At 38.9% G+C, this 13902-nt stretch overlaps 1 protein-coding gene across 3 annotated transcripts in view; it reads left to right on the top strand.

The window, feature by feature from the left end:
- LOC135363372 (mitotic spindle assembly checkpoint protein MAD2A-like) overlaps positions 1–13902 on the top strand; it is a 30753-nt gene that overhangs the window by 14087 nt on the left and 2764 nt on the right. Inside the window, exons 6-7 of one of the 3 annotated variants that reach the window (XR_010409008.1) lie at positions 443–596; positions 4537–13133. Coding sequence is in view for 1 of the 3 variants with exons in the window: in XM_064583926.1 (XP_064439996.1) it covers positions 443–513 (71 nt within the window). In the remaining 2 variants the exon portion in view is untranslated. Of the gene's footprint in view, positions 1–442; positions 4498–4536; positions 13134–13902 lie in introns of those variants that run through there. The other 2 variants (XR_010409007.1, XM_064583926.1) reach the window with 2 other exon arrangements.

The following is a 13902-nucleotide window of genomic DNA, read 5'->3' as shown; positions in this document are numbered from 1 at the left end:
GATTTCTAACATTGCTAATTTCCCCCCCTTATAGATTATGTATCATTTAAGAAATACAAATACAAAGCTATGAGCTTTGTTGGTAAAGCTCAATTGGAAAAGCTTTGGCCTATGGCTCCAGCTAAACTTGTCCTGCCTTCTTTCCTCTACCTTGAAGCTCACCTTAGGAGGGAGATATTTAAACCAACAGGTTCAAGAATTGGGAATGACTGATGAGTACTGGGTGTTACATGTAGGTGATGAATCACTAAATTCTCCTGAAACTAATATTACAGTATATGTTAATTAAGTAGAATTTAAATAAAGATTTGCTAGGAAAAAAAAAAAACAAAACGTGCGTGACTTCCATACCATGTGAAACAGAGAAGCCAAGATTCCAAGAGAGTCTGATAGGCCTCTGATAGGCCTGGCCTGGACTCTGACTCGGTTTTGCTTACCATAGGTACAGGAATGAAAACAACATGTTCCGATTGGGCCTGTCGAGGTCTGAAACAGAGCCCCAGATGGGACTGAACCACACCCGGTCTTCAGGACTCTTCTCCCAGTGTCATCAATTGGACAGGGAAGTCAAGCCTGGATGGGAATTTTACACAGAGGTATAACGATCTCATGTTTTAGTTGGCTTTCGCTTCATAGCAAACAACCATAGAATAACCGTAAGCATTTTTTTTTTTCCTGTAAGTCTGTGGATTATCTGGGGTGCTTGTTTTATTCTCATGCAAATCTGCAGGTCACATGTTTCATTCTACCATTGAAGGGGCAATAGCTAGCCAGGACTTTTAAAGCTTAGTTTCCAAACTTTGACACTGACATTTTTGCCCACATTCCACTGATTTTGGCCAAGTCTTGTGGCTGAGCCAAACTTCAGTGGGGCAGGGAAGTATACTCCTCCCATGGAGTTGGGGAAAGGGGTATGTGAAAATGTGATGAAAGTGATAATATTATTATTAGACAGGAAAGATCAGAATAGCTATAATGCCGCATTGTAACTCATTTTCCACCAGATGTCACTAATGCTGCAATATTCAAATTAAGGTGAACTTTTGACTTTAAAGGCTGTAATATTCAGCTTTTCTTATTGGAAATTAACAGTGGGATTTCTGGCTACAAAAATATAGACATCCAAGGAAGGAAATACAGCATCTGTAATTGGCTAAGCACTTCACATGAATTATTTAATTTAATTCTCATGCTTTAGTGCACAAGTAGAATTGCGGAATCAGCGGGCGTGCAAACTGCACTACATTTTTTAGAGTTTAGATGGTCTCTTCTGTCCATGACCAAGGAAGCTCATCTGGCTCCTCAGCAAGCACATCAAAAGGAGTGTTTCTTCACCCGTTTCCTAATGGCTCTTACCTTTGACATCCTCTTAGCAATTGAGTGTCCAGAGCAAACTGGTTTTCATTTACTCCGCTTTACAAAACTCTACGTCTCTTTGGGTGCATTTGTATTTACACTTTCCTCAGATGACTTCCTGTAACTTATCCATATTGTGCAAAGAATAAATCAAGTGTGCCTTTGTGAGCAATTGTGAAACACTTTACCCACTAGTCAAAAGAATTGTTCGTTAAGTAACCTCAGTTACTCTTTAGGGAATTAATTTTTGGCTAAAGTTGTAAATAATAATTTCTTATTCTTGTTTTAATTAAATATGTGAAATTAGATTTTAAGTTATTTTGTTCAGTGTAACCGTGATAAAAATTTGTGTTGGAATAACTATGGAATAGAAATGCTGCTAAATTCCAAATTTTATGAGCTACATTTTCTAAGAACAGATCTTTAAAGATCTTTCCATTCTTCACGAACATGGCTTTGAAAGCCAGCAGTATTAACTGATGCTTATTAAAAAAAATCTAGTTGGGAAAGCTACTTAATCTTCATTAGAGTTGACAATGCTGTTCCAATCTGGCAAAAACACTGTAGCCTTAGCAACAAAACTATTAGAAAAGGCCTAGAGAGAAAAATGTCAAGAGTTGACCCTCTGATTACACAAGTCAGTTTATGTTACCGTTTCACCTATTTTTGTGCTCTTACCATTTGATCTATTTTTATACTAGAGAAACATCATTTCATTTATTTGTATAAAGTCCATTGTCATCTGCGTTTATCTGCACCATTTTGCTATGCAAGCTTGTTTGCACAAAGGTACACATCCTATCAAAATCTTTATTGTTTTGGCATTTTATCTGTGCTGAAAAAGGCCTCTGAATATAAGCACGACCGCTCAGGCTCCACTTCCATGCAAGGGAAAGATGCCAAACCTCTTTAAAAACTATCTAGATAGGGACATGCCCAGTGGATACCTAGACATGGATGTGAATTTCTTTCTGAATGGCAGTCTCGCTGACTCACACGCATTTCCTTTAATCCTCACAACAACCCTAGGAAGGTTATTGTTGCCATTTTACACACGTAAAACCTGAGATTCAGGGAGCCTAGGTAATTTGCCCAACTTCAAACATCCAGAATCTGTCCCCAGGCCCGACCCCAAGGCCAATATTCTTTCTAGTATATCTCCTTGCTTCTCAGAGACTAGGGAACAAAGGAGGGTGCCCCTGCTCCAGTGTGCACAGACTCAGCCAAAAAGACTAGACTGCTACATGACTCTAACCCCAAGTTGGGGAAGGAGAACTCAACAGTATTTTGAGTATCAAGTTTCATTAATTTTTTAAAAAACACTTTTTCATAACAAGCGATCATTAAATGTTTATATACACACAGTATTTTGCTGTACCATAGCTGCATGCATCTTCTTCCATCAACATTTTCTTCTCTCATTCTTTCACTTGTTTTTGTAACTACATGCTGTGTTGGAATTTGAACGAGTGAGAAATAGAGGAGACAGAAGGCGATTGAGATGTATGTTATCATCCAAATCATGGGGTTCCCTAGCAAAGCTGGGTAGAGTGAGGCTTAGATCTCAAGCAGAAACAGGGTTTGCTACTACACCTCCAGAAATGAGCCGGGAATGGCCAGGCAACTGCAGGCATCCTCGCGCAAGCCCACTCCAACATGGGAGCAAGAAGCCCTGCGTCCTGAACGCCAAGGGCACAATAAGAAAGCACTTGACTCGAACTCCTATAAGTCTTAGAAAGGTCTTTTCTCTGTTGCTTGGAATGGTGTGAGAGAGACAGTGGAGAGAGGGGCCCCAGATCTCTGCCCAACAGCACCTTCTGTCATCAGGATTGGAATGGAGACCTGGAGAGTGGAGTAGCATGCATCCCTCTCGTTGAATATTTGCCAGCTTTTTAAGCTTTTTAGTGTATTACACTGTGCGTTCCACGGGCGTCCTGTGAGTTGCTTTAGGTAGCATGCTCACGGGCATTTTTTTTTTAATTTTAGTAACTATGTATTTTAATCTGTATTCAGAAAAACGTATAACATGTTCTAACACATTACCATGAGCGAAGATTCTAAAGTCCACTCTGAATGTTTAAAGAAAAACATATCAGTATTTTGTATGGATGATGCAAATGTAGACAAGGTAAGAAGGCCGCGCACACACGATGGGAGGCTGAGAACCAATGTCGTAGCCCTTTGTGCTCCAGCCTCCGAAGGGAGCCAGGGCAGCAGTCCCCTTAGCGGAGCCGCGCCTGCTCCCGCTACTGCTGCGCTCACACACGCCTGAACTCGCCTCCTCCCCACAGAGTCCTTCTGGAACTGCTGAAGGGCATCTTGCTTTCTGCCCACAAAAGACTCCGGCCCCATGAGTCCGGTAGAACGCCATGCAGCACGCTAAGCTGAAAGTTAACTCTCCGGTCCATTTCGTATCACTAATTAGGTCCAGTCATGTTGTCCAAAGTGGCTCACCAGACTTTGATGAAATGAACACAGAGACTGTATCCACACGAAAATGTCCCAAATTTGAACAATAGGACACTCTTTGTTTATGACTCCACTTCCCCCCAAACTAAATCCCCTCACAAAAGCCCATAGAAATTAAAGTCCAAGTGCCTTCATTCTCAATCGTATACAGTTGGCTCAGTGTCAGCCAGAGGCTTTTACGCAGAGCCTGGGTTCCGGTAGCTGTAGCGGTGTCCTGGGATTTCACAGGAATGGGCGTAGCTTCTTCAGCCTCTTCAAAGTTGGTTCGAACCTCGAATTAGTTCTAGTCTCCAAGGGGTCAGCAGTCACAAAAGAGACTGCATCTCCCCTATAGAAGTTGTCACAAACAAAACTGTGGTCCCCCAATTAAGTGAATAGGTAATGGCGTGGCAGGTAACTTAGTGCTCCCTCTATTGGAGACAGCGAGGACCTGGGAACTGTTGGGTTTCAGTCCCAGGGCAAGCCAGCCAGAGGCACCCGCCTTGAGTCCACAGCCTGTGAGTCCGTATTCACTGAGCACACAGCGCCCAGCAACCGTTGTGCTTCCACATGTTTAATATGTGTGTGTATTTCTTTGTGTTTGTTGTTGTTACTGTTTTGTTTTGGTGACTCGTGTGTAGTCATCTCCCATATATATTGCCTACTTTCAGGGAGGGACCTTTTCTTTTTTTTTTTTCTTTCTATTAACATATAACGTATTATTTGTTTCAGGGGTACAGGTCTGTGATTCATCAGTCTTCCACAATTCACAGCGCTCACCATAGCACATACCCGCCCCAATGTCTATCACCCAGCCACGTCATCCCTCCCACCCGCCACCACTCCAGCAACCCTCAGTTTATTTCCTGAGATTGAGAGTCTCTTATGGTTTGTCTCCCTCTGGTTTCATCTTGTTTCATTTTTCTCTCCCTTCCCCTATGATCCTCTGCCTTGTTTCTCAAATTTAGAGAGTGACCCTGAGACATTATTGCCTTCTTCGAAAATTTAGATATTCTGGTTTCATTTCCTTGTGTCTCGTGTCCCATGCTTTTGGCACTTTGGTGCAAGATTGTGGTCTAGAGAAAACGTCTACTCCCAAACTCCTCCGAATGTGTTCTCTCCAGAACAGTGGAGTGAAACACATTCTCCTCTGTCAGTGCATGAGGAATGGGGTAATGAACGTCACCCTGCTCCCTTAGCACTATGTTTAACTTACTGATATGCCACGTCTTATTTGTTCTGATAGTAGTAATTGTCATCACTCTTCCATAGACTTTTCATTCCTACCTAGGCAAGCTGAGTTGGACCTGGCTAGGAAGTAGTTGACCAGAACCAAGATTCTAAGGAAATAAAATACCACGGTCGCAGTAAGAGCCAATGAGTCAGGATTACTCTTTGTCAAGAACGAACAGAAGGATACCAAAGTTTAGCAAGACTTTAAGAAGATTCTAGATATCACAGATGAAAGTAGTCAAAAGTTAGTATTCCAAAGAGTGGCGCCATTTGAAAAGACAGAACACAAGCACAAACAAATAAAAAAGATTCCAAGACACTTAAATTAAGGGCAGAAACTTTTCTTTTCTCTCTTACTCCTTCCTGTCTCAGTAGGATCTGACCACTGGTGTAAGGAAAGAGACTGCAGCTGGGAAGGAAATGATGCCAAGAGCTGCAGCTGCAAAGAGTCAGGGTTTTTTTTTTTTAACTTTTATAGTGTAAAATTAATACATACACACATTTTAAAAAACAAGCAGTACAGAGTGGTACCAAATGAAAAGGAAATTCCCTGCCTGAACCTGTTCCCCAACTCCTCATTTCCAGCTCCCTATTTTTAAATATTTTCTGTTCTACTGGTGGTTATCACAATACCTCTGAAACCTATTTAATACTTTCATTTCTTGTTTTATGAACTTGAAATAGCATCTATTGAAAGATGAGAAACTTATTTCTTTTATCCATCTGCTTCTACATTTTCCAGTTACATTGTTTTGATTTTTCTGGTTATTACCATTTTAAAGAGTATGCTTACGTCTGTATTTTGTTACATCAATTTTAGACAGTGTATCTTGATTTTTTGCTATATAAATAAATAGGTGAAAAAGATCTGTGACATTATCTCTTCCACGTCTCTGCTGCCTTAATATTCAGACTTCCATTTTTTTTATATTATCAATGTTAGTATTAGTCAGATTCTTTTACAGTTGTTGTCTTCCAAGTTTTGTTTATACGTTGATTCTACAAATTAAAATAGCATTTCCATTATTCCAATGATTAAATTACTCCTTACCGAAGGACCAAATAGCTCTACTTACTGAGAAAGAAAGGGTAATCTTATGTCATTAAAACTGAAAGATGAATGTTCCAAGTGTCAAAGTCAAGTGGGATTCCTGAAACTCAATCTTCAAGACTTTCTAGTACATTTAATTTGGTCGATGATATCTTTAATTTCCAAAAAATCTTTTTCTTTGTTCTTATTTTATAGCCACCCATTCTTTGGCTTCTTGACTCTGAAGATGTTAGTTGGTTTTGTTTTCTTAATCAGTTTTTTTTTTTTTTCCTGTTCTCTTACTTGTTTTCTTTAGGATTCGACTGTTACAATATCTGTTCCACTTGGACCTTCTCATTTTTGTTTTTCACTTACTCTAAATTTTCTGGGGTTTTTTCCCCCATATATGTGAGTGATGAAAAAGGTTGACCAGTATTGATAGCGTGATTTGCCACTGCGGTATTAGACCTCTTTCATGAATGAAAAGATGGATGGCAGGTTCTGTGTACATATAAGCTAGTAGTACTGTTTTAGGGTACATTTAGATATTTTGTTCACCATGTATTTTTTGAAAATTGACTTTTTAAAATACTACATTGAAATTAAAATATCGTATCTTATTTACTTAGTTTTTTGGTGCACCTCAAATTTTGTGTGCCTGGTTTCACTCACTGTAGTATCTATTTGGGCCAAGGGCCTGAAAGGTTAAATGTAATTTCCAGGTATGGTCAGTAGAGGGCAGCAAAGGGTAGTGGAGTGAGCACTCGCAGCCAAGGCCTGGGCATCCCTTTTTTCCCTCTATAGAGATAAAAATCCATCAGTGGTAGTAGAAAGTCCAGAGTGCCAGAATCAGGAGAGAAATTACTCATAGGGATACTGATCCAGAATGGGGATCAGCTGAGGAGGCACAATTCACAGCCTGGTATCTATCTTAGCGATGTGAACCACTAGACATCAGGAGGGGAATCATTCGACTTTCCCAGTCCTGACTCCTCCTACTCCCTGCCTGTCTAAAACCTCAGATCTGGCTCCGTAAAATAACAGGAGTCTCCTGTCCATCTTGGGAGCTGATGCAAACTTCCTGACTGAGAGTTAGGACATGGTCCCAGCAGTGGGCTAAGTGTTCCTCAACCAGCCATTTCAGGGAGGAGAGACTGAGTGGGATAGGGGCACCATAGGCAAACACTGACAGCTGATGAAAACACTCACATATGTGTCAGTTAAATAATCTGGGAGCCAACCTAAACGGGATGTGGCTTAAAATATATTTTCTTTCCTCCTCCAGAAGGAAAACATTGTTTAGGTGAGGAAAAACTATATGACTTTGAAATTAGACAAACTTGACTCTGCAGATTATTTGGTATGTGGTTCTCAGTTACTTCACTTTATTGAGCTTCAGTTTCTCCATCTGTAACATGGAAATAATGATTCTTACCTCACAAATCTGCTGCAAGGAAATGAGATGATGTCCATAAACTGCCTGGCAAAGAACTTGGCAATTTGTAGTTACTCAATTGGCATTACTACCTGTTCTCTCTCCCTGTCTTTGGTCATGGGGAGAATACCCATTATATTGTTGCTATTTTTGAATAAAAAGTCTCATTGTCTCCTGTAAGCATAACTAAATTATTTGAAGGATTAATCTGTTAGGTACCATACTAACATTTCTGCAGTATGATCTCATTTAATTCTCACAACAACCCTATGAAGCAGATGCTTTTATCATCATTTTGATTTTGCAGAGAAGGACATTGAGGCTTTAGAAGTATAACTGGTTTACCCAGTGTCATGTAGGTAGTAAATCATAAGGAAGGATTAAAACTAGGTAATTGGATTCCACAGCTCATGCTCTTGACACTACATAATGTTTTCCAATATACACATTTAATCAAAGATTTAAAATTGTAAGGGAATAAATCAGAGAAGAAATTAAAAAATACATGGAGACAAATGAAAATGAAAACACCATGGTCCAAAAACTTTGGAATCCAGCAAAAGCTGTTCTATGAGGGAAGTTTATAGCAATCAAGGCCTACCTCAAGAAGCAAGAAAAATATTGAAGAAACAACCTAAACTTACACCTACAGAAGCTAGAAAAAGAACAAACAAAACCCAAAACCTAAAGAAGGAAGAAAATAATAAAGATTAGAGCAGAAATAAGTGAAATAGAAACTAAAAAAAAACCAATAGAGCAGATCAATGCAACCAGGAGCTGGTTCTTTGAAAAGATCAACCAAATTGATAAACCTTTAGCCAGACTCATAAAGGAGAGAGAGAGAGAGAGGACTCAAATAAACAAAATCAGAAGGGAAAGAGGAGAAAGGACAACCAACACCACAGAAATATGATGGATTATAAGAATATTATGAAAAATTGTATGCAAACAAATTGAACAACCTAGAAGAAATGATAAATCCCTAGAAACATATAACCTCCCAAAACTGAATCAGGAAGAAATAGAAAACTTGAACAGACTGATTACCAGGAATGAAATTGAATCAGTAATCAGAAAACTCCCAACAAACAAAAGTCCAGGAGCAGATGGCTTCACAGGTGGATTTTACCGAACATTTAAAGAAGAGTTAGAAGGAAAGCTTCCAAATTCACAAATTCATTCTGTGAGGCCAGCATTACCCTGATACCAAAACCAGGTAAAGACACTTAAAAAAAAAAAAAAAAAAAAAAAAAAAAAAGGACGGCTGGGTGGCTCAGTCAGTTAAGCGTCTGCCTTCAGCTCTGGTCATGATCCCAGAGTCCTGGGATCGAGTCCCCCATCGGGCTCCTGGCTCAGCGGGGAGCCTGCTTCTCCCTCTCCCACTCCCCCTGCTTGTGCGCTCTCTCTCTCTCACTCTTGCTCTATCGCAAATAAATAAAATCTTTTTTAAAAAAGAGAGAACTACAGGCCAATATCTCTGATGAACACAGATGCAAAAATCCTCAACAAAATAATAGCCAACCAAATCCAACAATACATTAAAAAAATCATTCACCGTGATCAAGTGGGATTTATTCCTAGGATGCAAACGTGATTCAATATTCACAAATCAATTAACATCATACATCACATCAACAAGAGAAAGGATAAAAAGCACATGATTATTTTAATAGATGCAGAAAAGCATTTGACAAAGTACAATATCCATTCATGATAAAAACTCTCAACGAAGTAGATTTAGAGGGAACATATTTCAATATAATAAAGACCACATAAAAACCTACAGCTAAAATCATACTCAATGGTGAAAAACTAAAAGCTTTTCCCCAAGATCAAGAGCAAGACAGGGGTGTCCATTCTCACTACTTGTATTCAACATAGTACTGGAAGTCCTAGCCCCGGGAATAAGACAAGAAAAAGAAAGAAATGGCATCCAAATGGGTAAGGAAGAAGTAAAACTTTCACTATTTGCAGGTGACATGATACTATATATACAGAAAACCCTCCAGACTCCACCAAAAATAGACTAGAACTGATAAATGAGTTCAGGAAAATCACAGGATACAAAATCAATATTCAGAAATCTGCATTTTTATACACTAATAATGAAGAAGCAGAAAGAGAAATTAAGAAACAGTCCCATTCACAATTATACCAAAAATAATAAACTACCTAGGAATAAACTTAAACAAGGAAGTGAAAGACCTATATTCTGAAAACTATAAAACACTGATGAAAAAAAATTGAAGACAACATGAATGGAAAAATATTCTATGCTTATTGATGGAAGAACAAATATTTTAAAATGTCCCATACCCAAAATGATCTACAGATTTAATGCAATCCCTATCAAAACACCAATAGCATTTTTCACAGAACTAGAACCAATAATTCTAAAATATGTATGGTACCACAAAAGGCCCCAAATAGCCAAAGCAATCTTGAGAAAGAACAAAATTGGAGGTATCACAATCCCAGATTTCAGGGTATATCACAAAGCTGTAATAATCCAAACAGTATGGTACTGACGGAAAAGTAGACAATAGATCAACGGAACAGAATAGAGAATCCAGAAATAAACCCATGATTTTATGTACAAGCAGGGAGGCAAGAATATACAATGGGAAAAAGATAGTCTCTTCAAAAACTGGTGTTGGGAAAACTGGACAGGTACATCCAAAAGAATGAGACTGGACCACTCTCTTACACTATACACAAAAATAAAATTCAAAATGGATTAAAGACCTAAATGTAAGACTTGAAACCAAAAAAGTCCTAGCAGAGAGCACAGATAGTAATTTCTCAGACACTGGCTGTAACAACATCTTTCTAGACATGTCCCCTGAGGCAAGGGAGACAAAAGCAAAAATAAATTATTGGGACTACATCAAAATAAAAGGCTTCTGCACAGCAAAGAAAACCACCAATAAAACGAGAGGACAAGTTACTGAATGGGAGAAGATATTTGCAAAGGATATAAAAGGTTAGTATCCAAAATATATAAAGAACTTATACAACTCAACACCAAAAAACCAAATGATCCAATTTAAAAATAGGAAGAAGACATCAACAGACATTTCTCCAAAGAAGACACAGATGGCCAACAGACACGAAAAGATGCTCAAATCACTCATCATCAGGGAAATGCAAATGAAAACCACAATGAGCTATCACCTCATACCTGTCCAAATGGCTAAAATCAACAACACAAGAAACAACAGGTTTTGGCAAGATTGTGGAGAAAAAGGAACTCTTGTGCACTGTTGGTGGGAATGCCAACTGGTGCAGCCCCCTGTGGAAAACAATATGGAGGTTCCTCAAAAAATTAAAGATAGAATAGCTATATGATCCATAACTGAGTATTTACCCCCCAAATAGAAAAACACTAATTTGTGGGGTGTCTGGGTGGCTCAGTCGGTTAAGCATCTAGCTCATGGTTTCAGCTCAGGTCATAATCTCGGGATCATGGGATCGAACCCCACATTGGGTTCTGCGCTCAGCACAGAGTGTGCTTGAGATTCCCTCTCCCTCTTCCTCTGCCCCTGCCCCCACCTGTCTGCTCACCCTCTCTCATTCTCAAATAAATAAATAAATAAATAAATAAATAAATAAATAAATAAATAAAATCTTTAAAAAAAGAAAAACACTAATTTAAAAAGATATATGCACCCCTATGTTTGTTGCAACATTATTTACAGTAGCCAAATTATGGAGCAAGCCCAAGTGTCCACATATATATATATATATATGTGTGTGTGTATATATATATATATATATATATATATAAGTGTCCATATATATATATGTATATATATATACATACACACACACAATGGAATATTATTCAGCAATAAAAAAGATGAAATCTTGCCATTTGCAACAACACGGATGGATTTAGAGGATATAATGCTAAGTGAAATAAGTCAGAGAAAGACAAATACCATATGATTTCACTTATATGTGGAATTTAAGAAACAAAACAAATAAAAAAGAGATAAACCAAAAGACAGACTCTTAGCTATAGAAAACAAACTGATAGTTATCAGAAGGAAGGTGGGTGGGGGGATGGGGATTAAGAGTACACTTATGATGAGCACTGAGTAATGTATAGAATTATCGAATCACTCTATTGTACACCTGAAACTAATAATAACACTTAATTATACTGGAATTGAAATAAAATAAATATAAAAAAATTAAAAGAAAGAAATTGAATTAAGAAAATAGTCTGCATGGCTCATTCAGTTAAGCATCTGCCTTCGGCTCAGGTCGTGATCTCAGGGTCCTGGGATCAAGCCCCACATCGGGCTCCCTGCTCATAGGGGAGTCTGCTTCTCCCCCTCCCCCCCACCCCCCTCTCTGCTCATGCTCTCTCTCTCTCTCTCACTTCTCTCTCAAATAAATAAAATCTTCAAAAATTTTTTTTTAAATAGTCTTGTCTTTGCAACATGCTTAAAAATATTGGTATTATGGGCATAGGATTACCTTATACTATCTCTTCTATTTGATATTTAGGGTGAAAAGTTAAGTGTTCAATGAAATAGATGAAATAGATGAAATAGATGAAATAGATGAAAACAAACCCTATCACTGTTATTCTATTTAGAGCTCATTCATCAAATTAAAATAAGTAGCAATGGTATTTTAGAAGAAATTAAGCTTTAGCTATTACTGTAAATGTAACTATTACATGACTAAGGAAAGCTCCCTTTATCTTTCTAAGAAAACTTTTCTCTCCTTGGCTTTACTACAAGTGGAAGATAGAATCAGAACACTACATCTTTCTCAATTAATTCCTGAAGATTAGTAACTCACAATCCTGGTTACATACAAGAATCACTCAAAAAATTTTTCAAAATACAGGTTTTCTGGATCTGATGAATCAGAACCTCTGGGGGTTACAGAGGGAGTGCCTGAAAACTCCCCCAAGTGAGACTGATGCATATCAGTATTGATAAGCAGATACTAGATTCTAGAAGGAGAGTTTTCCTGGTCTCTAAATCTCTAACCTCTCTGAAGGGAGAGGCAGAGAAATGGGACATAATCTGGGAATTGGGGAAGGTGCAGAGATAAGTTTGCCTACATTTTTACATTAAATAAATGTTGACAGATGCTTGATGGGAGGCCAGAAAGTGTTGCCCCATGAGCCTCCATGGTTCTAATACAATCAAACATGTCCAGACTAGCACTTGTCCCTTTAAAAGTGGTGAGAAGGGGCATCTGGGTGGCTAGTCGGTTAAGCTTCTGACTCTTGATCTCGGCTCAGGTCGTGATCTTGGTTCAGGTCATGATCTCAGGGCTGTGAGATCGAGCCCCAGGTCAGGCTCCACTCTCAGCACTGTTTGTGCTTGTCCCTCTCCCTTCTGCTACCCCCCACCCAAATAAATAAATAAAATCTTAAAAAAAATAAAAGTGGTGAAAAGTCTGAAGGCCACTATCTACATGTCACTTCTGTGCTAGTTTGGTTTTAAGATGAGAGGCCTCAGTAAAGTCTAAAAGGTCTACCAGGACTTGTGCTCTTGCCTCTACCTACTTTTTCAGGCATATTTCATGCTCCTGTACCTTCTGCCTGTATCTCCAAACTAGCAAACTCTTCCATGTCTCTGAAACGTCACATATTCGCATTCTGTCCCTTCAGCTGAAAAATGTATCTTCCCTTCCAATACACTTCTCTTCTTGTCCCTTCCCTCTGCCTTCCTCTTTTCTCTCCTCTCTCTAATCAATCCCTAATTATTCTTTAAAGCTCATTTTAAAGGAGCTCTTCAAAGGAGACTTCTTCACAACTGAAATCAGGTGTCAGGTCCCTCTTTTTTTTTTTTTTTTTTTTAAAGATTTTATTTATTTATTTGACAGAGAGAGACACAGCGAGAGAGGGAGAGCACAAGCAGGGGGAGTGGGAGAGGGAGAAGCAGGCTTCCCGCCTAGCAGGGAGCCCGATGCGGGGCTCGATCCCAGGACCCTGGGATTATGACCTGAGCCGAAGGCAGCCGCTTAACCGACTGAGCCACCCAGGCGCCCTCAGGTCCCTCTTTTAATTTCTCATCTCACTCTTTAATTTTTCTCTGCAGTACTTTCCAGAGTCTGGTGTTACACAGTTATTGATGACACTCTTTGTTTAATTTCTGCCCCCCCCACCCCCCATTTAAATCCTGGTTTTGTGAGAGTTGGGCCTGGCTCTCTGTTGCCCAGACCTAGCAAGTTTCTTTCTCCTAGTACAGGTTCAAACACTATCTGTTGAATGAATGAAGTAAATGAGAGAGAGACTAGTTTAGGTCATGCCTTTTCCCCATCCATCCATGCCAGAAAACTCTTTCATTCACCCATTCAAGAGAATTTTTGAAATCCTCCAATGTGCCAATGTTTGTGAGAATTAAAATGATAAATCAGACATAGACTCTTT

The sequence above is a fragment of the Mirounga angustirostris genome, unplaced genomic scaffold (genome assembly GCF_029215605.1).
Source record: "Mirounga angustirostris isolate CCGP_5_RB_7025 unplaced genomic scaffold, mMirAng1.0.hap1 SCAF_142, whole genome shotgun sequence".
NCBI lineage: Eukaryota > Metazoa > Chordata > Mammalia > Carnivora > Phocidae > Mirounga > Mirounga angustirostris.
This window is presented reverse-complemented; position numbering and strand designations above follow the sequence as displayed.